The 18,292-nt window shown below is 38.1% G+C and overlaps 1 protein-coding gene across 4 annotated transcripts in view; it reads right to left on the bottom strand.

Moving 5' to 3' along the window:
- fcho1 (FCH and mu domain containing endocytic adaptor 1) overlaps positions 1–18,292 on the bottom strand; it is a 60,659-nt gene that overhangs the window by 19,697 nt on the left and 22,670 nt on the right. For 3 of the 4 annotated variants that reach the window (XM_046050618.1, XM_046050620.1, XM_046050619.1), the window contains exons 3-13: positions 14,017–14,108; positions 10,681–10,755; positions 9,394–9,535; positions 8,950–9,102; positions 7,687–7,791; positions 5,164–5,262; positions 4,561–4,657; positions 4,194–4,311; positions 3,981–4,005; positions 3,459–3,527; positions 1,979–2,039 (exon numbers count right to left, since the gene is read on the bottom strand). In XM_046050618.1, coding sequence (XP_045906574.1) covers positions 1,979–2,039; positions 3,459–3,527; positions 3,981–4,005; positions 4,194–4,311; positions 4,561–4,657; positions 5,164–5,262; positions 7,687–7,791; positions 8,950–9,102; positions 9,394–9,535; positions 10,681–10,755; positions 14,017–14,108 — 1,036 coding nt within the window. The remainder of the gene's footprint in view (positions 1–1,978; positions 2,040–3,458; positions 3,528–3,980; positions 4,006–4,193; positions 4,312–4,560; positions 4,658–5,163; positions 5,263–7,686; positions 7,792–8,949; positions 9,103–9,393; positions 9,536–10,680; positions 10,756–14,016; positions 14,109–18,292) is intronic. The other variant, XM_046050621.1, reaches the window with a different exon arrangement.

The following is an 18,292-nucleotide window of genomic DNA, read 5'->3' as shown; positions in this document are numbered from 1 at the left end:
AACAAATCAGGAAATCAGACAAGGGATGTGAAGCAACGTACAGTGCAACACAGACACATTTGCGAAACAAAAATGGAGGAAGAAGCACCACAGAGCGTGCTGGAGGTGAGGAGTGCAGAGCAGCCAAACTGCCACTTCCTGCCACACCATCACCTCTAACGGAAGTCGCCTTCTCGTCCGCTTTCTTTTGCCTCTCCTGCACGTGGAAGTGTCATGTCATTTCATGTGAGGTGTTTTTGGGTCATGTGTTTATAAGATTCAGACAAACTGCAGGACATATGCTGCCTGAAGGCCTTTAAAGAACGTGAACCATCTATTCTGAGCAGGCAGGGGACCTCGACTGGTAGGATGACAAAGTCAGGAAGAGTTGTTATCTCAGAGCTGTCAGGACTGAGGGCTACCACTGATAAATGGATCAGGGATGAAGAGCCAGGACATGGAGTGTTAGGTTAGGAGGACAATTTATTCATATCCCATTGTGGTGCATGGCAGGCTTTTGCTCGTCTGTATTTAACAAAGGGGAGGCATTCAGTTATTTGCGCTAACAAATAGGATAAAGATCTTTATAGTGGTCTGGCTCTACAGTTAATGAGGCCATGAAAGTAGCCGTTTGTGTGAACAAATTAAAACCACCCTCTTACCTCCAACCTTCTGATTACGCTTTATTTAAAATGCCTCCATCTCAGTTAGTGTTTTTTTAGAGTCTATTTAACAGTCTCATGAGGTTTAATTTGGTGCAAATTGTGTCATGTGAGGGAGTCAAGTTTGTGAAATCCTTCAGACATCTTTATGAATCTGAAATATGTGGGTGATTTAACTGAAGTGATGTGATGAATTGGAAAAAGGCTCCAGTTACTGTTAATTTACAGTTGTGCTTCTAACTCTGGTTTGTTTTAATTCAACAGATGGTGTGTTTCATAAGTTTGTGTTTGCTCAGTACAAATGTAGTTAATGCTCAGTTTATCTATTAGTCAGCCAACAGAAAATGAACCAGATGCAGTTTAATTGATCAAAATCACTGTAATCAATAAGTAAAAGTACCAAATATTTACTTATTACAACTTAACAATGGGAAGAGTTGCTTATTACTCTCTTTTACAACATTAAATCAAGTGGATTAAATATGGCTTTTTTTCACACTGAGAAAACGTCCCATTAATGTTAAAATACAAGGGTAACCATTGTATACACATTGGGGGGTGGGGCGTCTAATTAAGACTCTTCTCCCAGAATAAAAAATAATTAATTCCCCACAATTCTATGATATTTATATATTAAAATTCAAAAACATATCTTTGACTGTCGACTACGACGACTATTTAAATTCAAATTTAAACCAATAGTCGCTGATTTCGCTGAGATAATGGCTCTAAATACATGGTAGACTTGATTTTTTTAGGTGGCTAAAATACATTTTTCTCTTGCCCCCTTTCAACAGCAGTACATTGCTTAGCTTCTCTGCTGGAGTCTTGTCTGCTTCTCCAAACTGTGGGCAAACTGACCGGTATGGGCACAACCAAGTGTACAGTTGTTTTCCTTAACAAAAGGAAATAAATAGAAAATAAATAGGAAATAATAAGAGGCAGATCCACTGACAGGGTTCATAATGAGTAAGTGAGTGGAAAAACATAATGAATACACATGCTTCCATACAGGTCACCAGGAATGTTATTAAAAAGACCCAGCTGAACACCTATGGTAGATTTTGGACTAATGTGTTAGATAGCCCTCTCCATCACCATCATCAAAACACCAAATCTTTTGGAAGAATTATGTTCATCTATCCAGTAGAGTTCAAGAGCCCTTTGGTAAATTGTATTTGGCGCAGAAAAACACCCGTTGATAGTAACTTGATTAACCTAAAACAAATAATGACTATAAATGAGTGTTATTATTTAAAGAATGAAAAGATAAAAGTTGTAATATGATATTGTTGTATTAATTATCCTGTCTAAACTTTTGAGCCAAAAAAGGATATCATTCTGTGCGCTGTCAGCTCGGATGACAAATCCCTCATCGTCTACATCCAGGGGTGAATTCTATATGAATGGGAACACACACACACACACACACACACGCATACCCACACGGAGACAGGAGAAAGAGAAGGAGTCCGACACCAGCTGGGTCAGCAACACTGAGACAAATGGCACTTCAGTCACATATGATACACACAGAAGTGCTTTACCATACTGTGTTACTCAGCACTGCAGCCTGCACGCACAACTGTGAGCTTTATATTAGAGTGCGTGAGAGAATAAACAGACCCTACAAATTAGTTAAAAGTGTAAGTGTGAGTCAGTGACTAACTGCTACAACTGTTAAACATTTAACATGTTAGCGCCAACAGCTCAAACAAAGCAGTGTGCTAAAGCTGCAGGTGTGCTTTCAGTTTGCTTTAAATCATTTCATCAAGCCAGAATGTGTAGAAACATGTCAGCTGTTATAGTCATATGATGTTCAAAATAAGAGACATGAGGAAGGCCAGACTTACAATCCAACTAACCTGGGAGCAGTTATTTTTAAACTGAGTGTGGGCATACAGAGATGGTATTTGATTAGATCTGATTTCACAACAGATCTCAACAGGTCAAGTTAACATGACAAGTGTAACTGTAGCCACTGATGTTTTTTCAGACCACAGTGATTAAGGAATACTCAGAACTGGTTCTTTAATGCGTAATGGTGTCTTGAGACTGAAGAAGTCGAAGTAACTACAGCAGTCACATAGATTTAAAGCTACTACATTTGATATTTTTACAATAACGTTTCAAATGACAGCATGAAAACAATGAGAAAATGTGAAAAGGGTCACTCATAATGATGAACCTACAGAGAATTATCACCTGAATCTGCAGCTCCACGTGGCTTTACAGAGCTTTAGCTCATTGTTTATCTGCATTGCCCGCAACTATCCTGTTTTGATTCACTCTCACCCCATTTTTGGCCACAGCAGGCAGGCGTTTTCAGCAAAAAAAAAAATAAAAATTCACTGTACACAGCCTGCTCTTGTCCAAATAATGGACAACATGAAAGTCCAACGCAACCTTAGTATGTCAGTGATGTTTGTCGGTAAACTTGTGTCAGAGTTCTTCTACCCTCTAGTAGCAAAACATCCATAAACGCAGCTTTAAGTAGTAGAGACTTGCACTTTGACTAAAATCTAAATTGCATCCACCCTCTCATTCAGTTATATGTTTCTTTAAGGGCTTCTCAGCATCCAAAAATATATTTTGGAGGAAAACACTATTATAATCTAATGACAGCAGACTTGCTTGCTTTCTGGTTTAACTTTTTTTTTTTAAATAAAATAAATCAAGCATCAGTAGAAATGCATATAGACACTCTTTTTTTGTTTAGATAATAACTATTATAATGTTCAACCTAGAAGGTGAATAGACTATCGGTGCCTGTGCTCTTATGCAACATGTTTTAAAAGTGACCTCTGCTAACATTACCAGTACTTGCTGTTCACCCTCTTCTTCCACGTCAGTCTGTGTGGTGGCTTTCTGACAGCATCTAAAGTCCTTTTACACACAAACACATACACACACCATGTGCACACAGGCAGGCACATACATATACAAATACACAACCTTATGCAGTCACACACTACCCCTCAGGCTGCCAAAGTATCTCAGAAACCTCTTCTCAGAAGTACTAGAATAAACCTGGGAAACTCCACACCATCAGTCACGTCCTATCACACACATGATCCACAGCTCACCTTCTTACTATACATGCACAGACACTTAATTGCAATTTATACTTCTGCGTGAAATCGACGGCATAGGCTAAGGGGTTACGCAGAGGCTACGCCGTCGCCTGACGTAAAGCCCCCCCCCTCCAAAAAAAACCCCCACTCTTCTCACAGTCCAGAAGTGCTCTAAACACTCAAGGATAACTGCAGACAAAACCAATAATTGAGTCAATGATTTTGGAGCTGCGATGTTTGGGTGTGAATTATATCCGATACTCACCAGTGCGTCCATCACTGCGGAGTCTCTGCAAATACCAAAAACACATAGATGTGTTTTGATTATTCAGTACTGACTCAGACTGAAGATCAAATTTCAGTTTCAAATGATCAGGGCTTGTAGAGCACAGCATATTTGTGTGTGTGTGTGTGTGTGTGTGTGTGTGTGTGTGTGTGTGTGTGTGTGTGTGTGTGTGTGTGTGTGAGATATACTCACGTAGAGTCTGGCTCCTTGTCCCGCTTGCCCAGGCCGGGGATCCTAAAGGTTTTCACTCGACTCTTTTTCCCACCTTCAGGTGCGAAAGCTGTCATGTACTCATCAAAACCAACCAGAGCTGCCAAGACAATAGGTAGCTTCATAAGAATAAAACACATTCAGAAAACACAAATATATGCATAAAGGCACTCTGTAGAAGTTACAACTCACTGTTGTATCTTGTCACTATGAATTATTTCGCCTCCACAATACTGTTTTGAGTGTGGGTGTTTTTCACATTTCTACTGTTATGTAAGCTGTATGTTTATGCTTTTATTTCCCTTCTACTGGAAACAAGCCAAAATCCACCCCAGTGAGCCGACTGTACCTGGTCTGTCTTTGCCTGTGCCCTTCAGCTCTGCAAATTTCTGGATGAGGTTGTCGATGCCGATGTTTTCCACATTCTGCTTGAATTCCTCGTGAACCTGCAGCAGAACATAATGATTATTTGGTCCTCACGATTAGATAAAAAAAGTTCCAAAAAAGGTATGTTTTTTGTCACCAGGGAGCATCTGGCTTTTACGTATCAGACATAATAAATGCCTTTAGAGCTCAAGAAATGGAATCAGAATGGAAAAAATGTTTTTACACTACTAAAGCATTTGCAAGGACTAAATTCCAAATCACTTGTGTGTATTAACATCAATCGTGCAACAGAGGAATGAAACTACAATGGCAAATTCTGACAATCTAACAAGGGTGCTATTGTTGTGCCAAGTTATCACGCTGAGCTTTAACTAAACATTACTCCAAGGATAGCCTGATGAAAAAAAAAAAAAACTGTTGGTAATGATGGCTCATAAATTAGTAATGAAATAAGAGTAGTTTCCTCAGAAATTGCATTCTCTATTTTAACATGACTTTTTTATAGATATATCTTGAATCTTTGTAACTGTCATCAGAGCAGGTTGTATTGTCAGCTACAACACACCTGTCCCACTTGAACATGGGTGTCTTCTATAGAGTGGGAGTAACCTTTGATCAGCTGTTTCATTTGCCGCAGGTGGGCTTCCTCGATCTCCTGAAACTTCTACTCACACAAACATGTACACACACACACACACACACACACACACACACACACACCATGGCAAAGAAGAAAAATAATCTGTTAACATGTTAAACTGTTAAATTGTTGGTTAAGCTGTATTTCTCTTTGGGCGGACATCATTCACTGAACGTTTGTGCAAATTAACCAAATACCACCAAAGCTACACAGACATCTATTTTAAAACACAGCTGGTTTTTAAGTTGCTGAAAAGCTCGATTTTGGACACAAGATTTTTTTAACAAACAGCAAAAAAATGCAACTTTTCCAGTAGTTTTCACAAGTGTGTAAATGTATATACTAGAATTAGGATTTGGCTTTCCTTTTGTGATGACTTGTTGATTTCGAATTATAAATATGTTGTTAAGTCTGATGCTCTACAGGATATGTTCATTGATAAGAGGCTGATTTTGTGTTTTTGTCTGGTATTGTTATTTTAGTGGTTGCTTCTTTGTCTTTGGTACGTGTTATGTTAATCTTTATTGCTGTGGTTGTTTCTGTTTCTTTCTGTTGTTCTTCCTCAATTCACTGTCTGTGCAGAATGGTATGGATTTCAGGAACATTCAGAGAAGCAACCAAAATCCAACAAAACAGGAACTTTAAACTCTAAATTCACTGCAATAGTATGCAATAAAGTGAAAATAGCCTTTTAACCAGATCTGAGGATTCAGGAGCAGCTACAGAGAGGCAGGCAGCCAGCAGAAGAGGCTCAGGGTTGCCAGGTCTTTAAACCAGCAATAATTTCAAGGGGATTTAGTATTTAAGTTTGATCCTGCTCTTTAGTCAGCCAGCTCATTTGTCGCTGTCTGGTTTAGGGGAATTGTCTTGATATAGTGCCATTGGCTTTTGTTTGAGAAATTAGTTTGTGAGCAGAGTTTCTTTTCTCCAATTAACTGGCCAAAAACTGGACAGAGAGAGCAAACATAAAACATTCTCTGCTGACTCTTCCCAACTGCTGTCAGCACTTGAACTTCGTTACCATCTGTCATGAGCCACCACCCTAGGCTCTGCAAACGGTATTTTAGGATGCTTTCACACCTACACTGTTTGGTTCAGTTTTAACAAACTCTTGTGCGTTTGCCTGTTTAGTTCAGTTCCTTTGGGCTGGTGTGAAAGCGTTCAATCAAAATCTGGTGCATTGGGACCAAGAGACCCTGAAAAGGAAGGTCTCAGTCTACTTCCAAGCGAACTGTGGTTCGGTTTGTTGATGGTGTGAAGGCACATGGACCAACAAGTAGCCTGTGTGATAGTTGATATGTGATTTTAGAATGAAGTGAAATTACTGTTAAATCCATCTGCTGACCATGCACTGTTTAGAAAGCATCCTCCAAGCATCCAATCTGCATAAGCAACGTATAGCTTATATTTATAGAACATTGTTTGGTAACCACAGTAACATGTATGTACCATGCAACTGTGGGGATATCCCTGATATAAAAGAAACAAAACATTAAACCATAGGTGGTGTGTTGTGCTGTGTATTTAAGAAGCTCCCCAATAAAAAGGGAGTAAAATGAGTTAAAGGAAGCAACCACACAGTACAAAATGCCTCTTTTTGTCCTGTTTGTTTATTTCTTTTTCGTGAGCTCTTCATGAACACCAGAGGAGCTAAATATACAGTAATGTGCAGTATTACTTGCTGTCAGTCACTGGAATCTGATTTCCCTAAATGGGTCTACGATGCCAAAACGGTCCAATCATAAGTCACCTGTCCATCTGTATAATTTCAGGTTTGCAGTTTGTTTGTAAAACAAGCAAACAAGACAACAATGTGTGTTTTATTTTCCCTTGGTCCAGACCAAATGAACTGAACTACAGATATGAAATAATTTATCTTCTGATCTACTTAAAAAAAGCACATTGGTCTCTTATTTACTGATCTATTATTCATTTAGTCTTCCTCAATTTCTTCTTCCATCTTTTAACACGTGTTTTTCGTCCAGGTACCACATTCCCCCTCATGATAATGACCAGATCTTCCTCCTCAAAGCTCAAAATAATTGGTCACAAGGATTTCAATCATTTCAACTGTAAAATACAGAAGCTGTCAATGGGGATTGTTGAAGATTTCCATGGAAACAGTAGCAGTAACCATGGAAGTGTGGAGGCAGTGATTAAAGTTAATGAGCGCGGGGGGCATGGAGTGCATGTGTGCAAGTGGGTGGGTGTTTAGGAGTAGGGGGTGGAGGTTTCCATCTTTCGGGATGACATGATGTAGGATAATAAATGAAAGGGTAAGACAGAGTTCTTGTGTGGTGGGAGGTTACAGAGAAGGTGAGTCACTGAGATGAAGAGAACAATAAAGCCCAGGAGAAGAAGAAATACATAAAAAAAAAAAAGATAATAAGAGGGTGGGAGAGAGACACAAAAAAAGTGGCCCTCAGCCTAGCAGCAGTCAGAGCTGACCTGGGCAGACTCGCTCATCTTCTGCTCAAACTCTCCTCCGACGCGGTTGTACTTCTCGATGCACAACGCAAATGACTCAGCTGCTTTCTTAGACTTCAGCTCCGCCTAGTGAGAAAGAAAAGGAAGAGTAAAATAATGGCCTTTAGCTATGGACTCTCATTCAGAAACCTGGAATAAAAATGAATAGCTCAGTGAGTAAATGAGACAGGAAAAAGCTAATTAATTTAATCTCAATATAACAGACAACTCTTGTCACCATGAGTGGACCACAAGAAACAAGCATATGATGGATTTTAGGGTCACAAGACAGACAATAATAACGTGACATCCCAGAGCTTTCTAAGGAATATTGACGCAGGACAATGGATCATCTGGACTTGAATATTCTTTTAATACAAATTTACAAATTATGCCCTTTCAGATTTATTATACATGTCTGCTTTTTGATTTATGATAATGAAAAGCATTTGTTTTAAAACTCTTTTCGCTATATCAACTATGTTGCATAGTAAAAAAATAACACGGATTTATTATAATGAATAAAGACCATAAGGACAATGTGTGTTATGGTTGCTTTCAACAGAGCAAGTAGTAGGTGGACCTTGAGTTGGGAGCGTTTTGTTAAATGATTATTACTCAACCATGAACGATTTTAAATAGTGGATTTATACATCATCACCACCAGTGACTATTAGCTCTTCTAAAATCTGATGGGTATTTTGTTCAAGGATTGCTCCTCTTCACCTACAAAATAACTCTGACAAAAGTTTTGATATGAACTATTTCTTTGGTATGATCTAGCATAAAGTAAACTGATTCGCACTCATGTATTCTAAAAAATGCTGTGCATCACAAAAGACTAAAGAAACAGCAATGTGAACTTCAACAGAGAATTACAGTAGAGAGTGTGAACCAGTTGCACAATGCAGATTTTGCTGATTAAACACACAGAGTAAACAAGGGTGGGCACAATGATCCTTCCCTACTTTCTTGTTAGACTTTAAAGTTGTGTAACTGCGACGTGGTTTTTGGAAAGATGCTACTGAAATTTTCAAAGTATAATTTCAATGCTGTTAGCACCACAAACTAAATAGTACCTCACTTTCCTTGTACTGGGGTGGAGGCAGAAATCTCAGAGACAGATTTGTGTGAACCAACCCTTTAAGTTTCTTTCAGAGGACACTTGATTAGCTAGCTTCTGTTCTGTTTAAAATCTGAACTGCCTGTAAAACAATCTTGAAAATAGAGAAAGTGGTGGCTAACTTTCTCCAGTTCTTTCTGTGGACCTCCCTCCTTCCTGAGCCGGTCCAGCTCCAAACACTTGGCGTGGTAACCCTCCTTTGACTTCTGAAGGTGACCGCTCTGAACTTGCAGTGCCTGCACCGCCTCCACTGTCCCCGCCATCTCCTCCTTTGTCTGGGTGATATGCATGCACACACACACACACACACACACACACACACACACACACAAAAATACAACACACAGACATACTGTACAGATCATTATTGTACTTGATACTTTAAGGGAAAATGCATTACCATGAAGGGAGAAGACAATAATTGGATTTTCTGTGAGATAAATCAGATCAGGAAGACAGAGGCATAATGCAGAACAAGTAATGAAAAAATATTCAAGTCTATGTTCAGGACAGGTCAGGTCAGGATATCGGTAAAGCATCCAACTTCCCTCACCCCAGTTACTTACCTTGCGGTGAATTTTGACCTGCTCGTCTCCGTACTTGTTGATGTCCCGGATGAGATCATTCATCTTTCTCATCAATTCAAGGTGGCAGAGAGCAAGTTTGTCTGATGACACCCTGAACACGTCCCACATGGGAGCAAAAGTCCTAGGAAATACACAAGTAAGCATCAAGCACACACGTGAGACTGCAAAGATTAAACCACTTTTTCAATAAAGATTTATTCTAATACCAAGTTTCAAATTGTGGACATGTTATAAAATTACTTTCCCAAGACTTTGGTAACCAAAGCTTCTGTGAACGAAAAAATGTTCTTCCATTTCGGCTCAGCCATTAAAAATGTTTAAACATTGTGTAACTACAAACCATTATAAAACATGACTAAAAAACAGCCAAGCTCACTCATAAAAAAAGAACATGTAATGAAATGAATTTGTAATAATGAAAAAACCTCAGCAAGGTGAAAAGTCAACCACTGGTTAACTCTGCATTTTCTGCCACTGTTAATATATTAACATTAATATATGTACAAGATATTGAAAAGCTGAAATAAGTGTTGTTCTTTAACATTAAACAGTCAGGACTAAATAAGCAGCAATCACATTTTAAGTACATCCGGAGGTATTAAGAGTTTATCATTCAAAAACTCAGCCCATTTGCTTGAACGGGACTGTGTGGGTGTGGTCTGATCAGACTTGAACCGACTGGTATCACATTTTTGATTCTTTACTGAATCTGGATTGGTGCATGGAAGTAAGTACATGACATTTTTTTCCTCTAACTGAGCGCTGTCCACTTTAAAACCGATGAGAAGCACAGAAACAAAAATATCCCACAGAAATATCTCAAGTGCAATAACCAATCGTTTCCGACTCTGTTCATGCAGAAACCCATCACTCATAGTAAGAAGCAGATTAAGAAAATATGTTTTCAGTTCATTAAAAATGGTTTTATGCCATTGCCTACAGGAATAAAATAGCACCATTTATTGTTTTATCCAACTTTTCATCGCTAGGTAGGTACATACATTTACAAGAAAATCTGTCATTTAATAAACAACATATGCATCAAACCCTATAGGCTAAATAGCGGACAGTGAATAATTTTAATCATAAATACGGACATTTGGTGATGCAGATGGTACTAATTCATATCTCATGTGTAACCATATGACCATTACATGTATAATTACAGTAACAAACACGTTCCAACTGTATACATTCAGCTGTAAAGCAGTGAAGGGGATGAAAGAGGGTTGTTGGACTGTTATGTGTTTACATGATGGAACTCACCCCTGTGGACTTCCGTTGCTGGCCATCTTGGCGAGTTTGCTCATTGATTTGGAGTAGGTCTCTTCAATAGCAGCACTGCAAAAACAAACACACACATTGGCATTACTAAAATAACCAATACAATACTCTAATTTAGAGTTGCCAAAGAGAAACCAGAGAATCATGAACACACAAATTTGAAACCTCAGAAGAGGCTTCTTTCTTTTTGTTTTTCTACCAGTGTCTGAGTTGCCAGTAAGAACAACAGGAAGAGTAATGTTGTGTGCATTCTTTAAAATGGAAATTCTTCTAAATAAACTTTAGACTGGTGAATGTGATTTACTCCAATAGCACTTCCTCACAACGCGATTGCCTCTGCTAATGGCCTCATAAGTTATGTTCTCTATCTAGTGCTTACTTTAGTCCAAACTCTGGGCATCCATCACCAGAGTCATTGAGATAAAGATTCATTTTCATCAGTGCAGGGTAAATGTTGCAATAAGCCACATTTAAATGATAAATTGACATGTTTTGCAAGGCTGGGCATAAAACTTTAATAACCATCTGTAGACCCTGAAGAGAAAGAAGGAAGGAGAATTGATCCAAATATCCTGGGGGTGAACAGAACAACTTGCGACTGAGAAGCACTGAAAGTCATAAACAAAAAGAATAACACTGCTGTTCTTGAGCGGTGGGTTTTGTTGGAACTCAAATTGGATCACAATAAGGGCTCATAAATATTTTCATTTTCAATTAACTAGCTCAATCCCTGCTGGATGTGTAAATAAGCACCTGCAACAAGTTTACCACATTGTCTTAAAGAGTGATAATATTTCAAAGTTGTGTTTACATTTTGTTTCTGTCCCCAAGTGGTAAAAAAAAATCAGTTATTGGAGGAAGATTTGAATCCCGATCAGATCTGCACTGTGCTGAAACAAGAGTAATGCCTACACACTCGCTCCAAACCATAAATTTACAGTATCACTGCTAGTTTATTTAGAAAGACAATGTTTCAATCACATTCATTTAAAAATCTATCATTAATCAGATGATCAGTTTATTTTGACCTGGGATTGAACTTTGTCCATCCAAATAAATGTGTGGTTTGGAATCAGTGTATTACCTAAGTACTGAATGTAATGCATGTATAATTATGCTCTCTCTATATCCAAACGTTTTCTACTTACAAGCTGCATATTCTTGAATTTGAAAAAAAAGAATTGTGATTTTAACTTGATAAAAATAATTCAACGTTGAATACGTTATCAGAATGGTCTTTTGAGTACCATAATGTTGACCAACTAATTGAGTTATGTCTATTGTGTACCCCTACCAATTGTCCCCCCACAAACAAGAAGTGGTAATACATCTCCATTAAACGGAGTACCAGGATGACGGGAGTGAATGTCACATGCAGCAACTGAGAAACCTTGAGAATTAGGTTTGAGTTGTTATGGTACTTTAGATGAGTGTTTCATATTGTGTCTTATATCTAAATGGCTATTCAAGTAAGTGGAGCGAGACAAATACAGAGGAAATTTATCAACACAACTGCCTTTCCCTCCATCCTGTGGGATCACACACTATTTTACCCAGTGGCCCTATTTCATTTCCTCACAGTTGATTTGTTGTCCGCTGCTGTCCAAGAAGATAAGTGAATTTCCCCAGTGAGGAATGTGCACAGGCGCTGTGGAATCAATGTCAGGATTATATCACTGGCCTGACAGTGCACTCTGTGTATGTTAACTTCCAGCTGTGAGAGCACAAACTCACTGCTAATCGCTGATTAGAACAGTATTCAATATAACAAACTACCCACTTTGAGAAGACAATTAATTTGGTAATTGACTGCCCCCTTTAGGTACTATTGGCAAGCCTGTCAAGCTTTCAGTTCTCGCACAGCAAATATGTCTTTTACAATAACAATGGTGCTAGATTTACCCCTAAAAATTCTTAGTATTTTTTAATAAATGGGTCCTTCATTTCAGACAGAGGTAAACCGAAGCAGACTCCTCATTTCCAGCCAGCAATGTTGATAGTAGTTTTTAATCAGCTGTAGCTAGCTGGCTGATCAAGCTAATGTTAGCTTAATTAATTGGTTGGAAATGGTGTCTCTTTAATGTTTCCAACTGACGAATTTTAAAAGGAAAATCTTGTAAAGCGTTTTAAATAAATATGTACTTGATGGCTACGCACATAATATCTGAGGCTAAAGCTAACAGGCAAAAAACAAAAAGTCAACATCGTTTACCAGTTTATGATCAATAAGAAAAATATGGGAATAAATAAGTATTGCTCTTGTATTGCAGAGCAGAGACAGTTAATTAAGTATGATTGATGATGATGGGAAAAACATATCATTTAGTGGAGTTTTCATAAACTAACAAAAGTTAGTTTTCCTTCAGTGGTACCAAATGAATTGTGTGTATTCTTTAAGTATTTTAAATCCAACATTGTTTACATCCCTGTTTACTAGCTTGTAGTCTTCTTCCCTGCCTTTGCTGCCATAATGCTGCATATCTTGGCATGTTATTGCCACCTGTCATCTTGAGCTTCTGCCTGCTGTTAGTGGTAAACATCAGAATTTTAAGCTTGATTATTGGCTTTGTTGCCTACATGCACAAAGGTGAGTTGTAATTAGCTTCTACCTCAAAGCTTGTATGAACACAGGTTTGTAACTATGAAATTTTATCAAAGAACCAGATATTTTCTAACACAGTTGTTAATATTTTGGACTGACGATTTAACCACGAGAGTTGATCCAAGCAGTAAAAGTGCTTCAACTGTGAGCCACCTGAAATTGTCAATGGGAAAAATGAATGGCATATTTATTTCCAGAACCAGAAGCCTCCGACATAGAGCACTACCACTCTACTAAGAAACTCAACAGTTGCAAACATGGTTAAAAGATATCTCTCTCTGTAGGGCAGGAAGCTCAGATGATAATACACATACTCAGACTGTGTGTGTGTGTGTGTGTGTGCGTGTGCGTGTGCGTGTGTGTGTGTGTGTGCTGGAGAGATAGCACACTTTAAAAGTAGCACAGAGTGAGGACAGGGGTCAGAGATCAGAGCAAAGAGAGACGTCTGAAGCCGTTTTAACAAAAGAAAGAAAGTGTTCTCTCTATAATCTATATTCTGCTGACGGACTTTGAAATGGACTTAATCATAAATCTTGTTAGATATAGTAAAAGATGGAATCCATAACACTTCATTTATAATCTCTGAGCATTTCACCCAACATTGGCACAATCTCTTTTCTTTCCAAGTACAGAGTCAAGAATGTAGAATTTCTCCACCCGTCCCATCACTACAGTCACCTCCCACACAGATACTCACAAATACACTCGAACCTTACCTCTCACGGACAAACTCGGCTAGCTCCTTGGTTGCCAGCTGGCCATGCTTCATGTTGTGATACAGCACGTCAAAGCCGGCATTCTTCTCCCCCTGCCAAGGTACAAATAAAACACACACACACGTCTGTTAGCAAATCAACATTAGGAAGTCAAAGACAGTTGGTGCTTCAGTACAGCAATATCACATTTGTTTTCATTTTAAACCTTATTATACTTTGCCACTGATATTCCTCTAAAGACAGAAAGTATGACTTATTAGCGGCTTGCAGGAAACATTTCACATCAGTCACATACTGAACATTCAACAAACATTTACAACATTGTTAAAATGTTTATAAAACCAGTTTTGGATTCTGTTTAGAGTTTGAAACAATTTGATAAAGTGCAGGAACACGGACATTAATACTACTACACATTATAGTTCTGTGTAGAGGTCCGATTGGTATGTTATTAGCTTTCTGGGAGCCATTAATGTAATCAAAGTTTTACTTTATAAAAAACTATTATCATTTCTCATCTGATCATAATTGAAAATATAAGCCTGTTTTAAACAAAAGTGCGTTGATCAATATCAGCACTCAGACAATACAATTACTACTGGGCCATGACAAAATGATATGATTGTGCAGGGAAAAAAACTGCATAAGCATTCTGTAACTTACTCAGTGTCACACACCACACAACAATATTCTGAGCTAAAGTAGGTCATCAGTACACAATGTAGCCCATCATCACCACCATACACCTTTTATTTTTATCAGAGTGAAACACAAACCACCAAATAGTTACATTTCCGTTTTGTTTTAATGCTTGCCCACTCACTCCCTCCTATGCGCTCTTTTTTTTGACTCTCTTCCTTGTTGTAATTTCCTAACTTTTAATCGCAATTATTTGCGTGTTGGGCATATTACTGGGGAAAGAGGATATTAAGATCATCAAAATTCAGGTCTCAATAGGCAACAATCAAAGTAAAAATTAAGAATAAACATGATTTCTTCTGTGTTTATCATTTTATTTTACACCCTACAACACCACTTATTTAGTGACTACCATTACACACACTGAGTTTTTTAACCATATTTTTTTACCAATACATTTTACTTTCCCACCACACCGGTGTGTATTCCACTTTCTTTGTCATGGTTTAAGAGTTTGGTTGTGACAGAAGAGTACAGACAATGAAAATACAGACATTGTTTTATTTTTTCTCATTAATATATCAACAACAGTACCAGATATTAATACTGGTTTTCTCTGCGCTAATAGGTGCGTAGTACATGCCTGTTTTGTAGAAAGAACACACTCTCTTTTGGGATTTTATACATTTAAAAGGCTTTTGAATGTTAAGCTGTCGTATTTATTCAGTATCAAGGTGCTGATTTTGTAACCTTGGGTATCTGATGTACAACACCAACTGCCACTCTAAATGTAAAATGTGACTGTCGAAATGTTGGTTTGATTTTTGCTGATGTTTCATAGTAGGGTTCAACTACTGTACATGTCTGCTGCTGCACTCCACTGCAACTTATCTCTCTGTTTGCCGTTCATCTGGCAAGCACAAAAACCTCTAGGCGAACATGACTCAGTAAAATGTGAGAAAAGCCACAGCGCTGGGTTGTTGTTGAGAGAAAAGTTGCCTACCTTGCAGCTAAGCAGATTGAACACAGACTACAACACCACCTTACACCCATTGCAGTCATAATTACACAAACGCACACCTGTATTAACTTAAATCTTCATAATCTGAAAAACAGCCTGACTGAGGCAGCATTATTACAAACACACTGTGCAGTTTCTTGAGCCGCAACACATGTGTCAGTCAACAGACGGCTGGGCTGTCTGTGCAGACAGAGACACAAGCAGCTGCTACTCAGGATCTAAAAATATCCTGTTGGAGGAGATCAGGCCAGTTCCCAGGTACCAGGGGAATGGCTGGAATGCCAAGGAAGTGTCACCCAAAACCACACACACAGACAGACACACATAGTCTACCTGCACAGTGAGCATGCAAAGCAGAGACACAGTCAAGCACACTGGGCTCTAGAGCGGTCAGCTAGAGAAATGGTTGTTTTGGGAGGCGTCTCAGACTGGTTGATGACAGAACACTGACACATCACGGCTGACATCAGCTTAAGACAGTCACTTTCCCTGAGCCCTTTATCATAATGTAAGACAAAATGGAGAGCATCCGCACACAGGATTTAAAGCTCCCAAACCTTAACTGGACAGAGAAAAAGCAACATTATGATGATATTTTTTGCCCTGTTGATGATTTGGTAGTGTCGAAACATTGCCTTCACAATGCCGCTTAGACTTTGATTAGTCAGTAAACAGAAAATATTTCAATACTAGCTTAATTAAATAATAAAACAGTTTCTAAGTTGGGAGGATTTGCATTGCGTCTTTTCTTATGTGTAATCTGAATGTCAGACAAAACAAGCAATTTGAAATGTCAAACCAAACCATTAACTGTCGGCAGATTAATCATTAAGGAAAACAATCAGTTGCAACCTGGAGCAGATGCTATCCATTTTCATTGAAACTTTTATCCTTCACCTGTCTAAATATAGGACAGGGTGGGCTCATAACTGAAGAAGAGCAAGATTAGAGGAAGAGGAATATTTTCATCTTCTAAGAAAAATGTCGAATCTGCTGTGTACAAAATGTCAGTTTACCAACACACACAAAAAAACAAAATAAATAAAAAAACAAATAAGATAATTGTCATATAAAATAATTTATAAAATAAGACTGTTGAAGCCTTATTGAGGCATGTTGCATCATCCTGAAACAGAACAGCCTGCCACTGCTTTAGCTTGATTTAAAGTAGACGGAAATAGAGTTATTGTTAGGCTCAATCACACTCAGCACAGCGTGAAACACCCAATATCAGTAATTTTTTATCTTAGCCATGTTCAATCCTATTTTCTCCAAACAAAAGGATAGAGTTTTGTATTTTTACACAATAGCTGAATGCTTTGACATTAGCTTTTTATAAACAATGGGCATTGTGCAGGCAGGGTAGTGTTGTTTATTGGCAGAGACCTTTTATTGAAACTCTACCCCCGCCACAGAAAGGTGAGCTTCCTGTCTAAGCCTTCAAAAAAAACCACCACCACCACTTCTAGCAAGCTAGTCTGTCAGCTGTATGCAAATAGAGGTTATCCATAAACCACTGATTATTGCTCAAATTGTTTTGCAAACAGTTTTTGACACCAACAACATATACACATATATATATATATATATATACATACATATATATACATATACACATATATACATATATACATATACATACATATACACATATACATATATACACACACACACACACACACACACACACACACACATACACATACACATACACACACATATACATACATATACATATACACATATATACATATACACACATATATACACATATATACATATATACACATATATACATATATACACATATATATATATATATATATATATATACATATATACACACACACACACACACACACACACATACATACATACTAATAAGTCACTAATAAGCCTTGCTGAATATTTGAAAAAGCAAATATGAGCACTGCTCTGGGAGATATACTGTAACTGTATTGCAGCAGCATTTGTTTAGCATTTTATATTTATGTTTTCAAATGCTTTAATATTTACTTATGACCTTGTCAGGAAAACCGAAGACTCATTCATCATAACTTGACATAAAGTAGTTTCTACTGGTCGACATACCGCCGTTAGTGTACCACTTTATGCCACATCAAGGTTTCCAGCTTTGATAACCCTAAATATGCCTGTGTGCTACCTCTAATTCCTCTCTGTCAAAGAGGAGAGCCTTGTTGTCCAAAAAAGCACACTACTAAGCCACACTGTTGCACTCAGTGACATTTCCCTTTGCTACATAAGCATTGTAGTTTATTCTGAAACAGTCCCACACAAAAACACACTATTTACCCAGCTATTTTATGAAATAACTAAGCCTTAAATATGTATATATTAAAAGTAAATATTTGAGTCCTGCTTATAAAGACTTATGTGTTCAGTAGCAATAAATTGGCTTGGGGCCAAGTGGCACAGAAAGGGTAGGATAGTCGAGAAATATCAAGAAACGGACAAACCCACTGCTGGTTTTGGTGACCACACTGACAAGTTATTTTTGACTGATACAGAACTACACTTGTGCATGTTTGAGTAGGCTGGGTCTTGATTGAGCGAGCAGCTGTGAGCTGGTTCTTGCAGATGTTGAGTCATACCAAG

The sequence above is a fragment of the Micropterus dolomieu genome, linkage group LG05, assembly GCF_021292245.1.
Source record: "Micropterus dolomieu isolate WLL.071019.BEF.003 ecotype Adirondacks linkage group LG05, ASM2129224v1, whole genome shotgun sequence".
NCBI lineage: Eukaryota > Metazoa > Chordata > Actinopteri > Centrarchiformes > Centrarchidae > Micropterus > Micropterus dolomieu.
The sequence above is the reverse complement of the archived record's forward strand: the minus strand, read 5'-3'. Positions and strand labels throughout refer to the sequence as shown.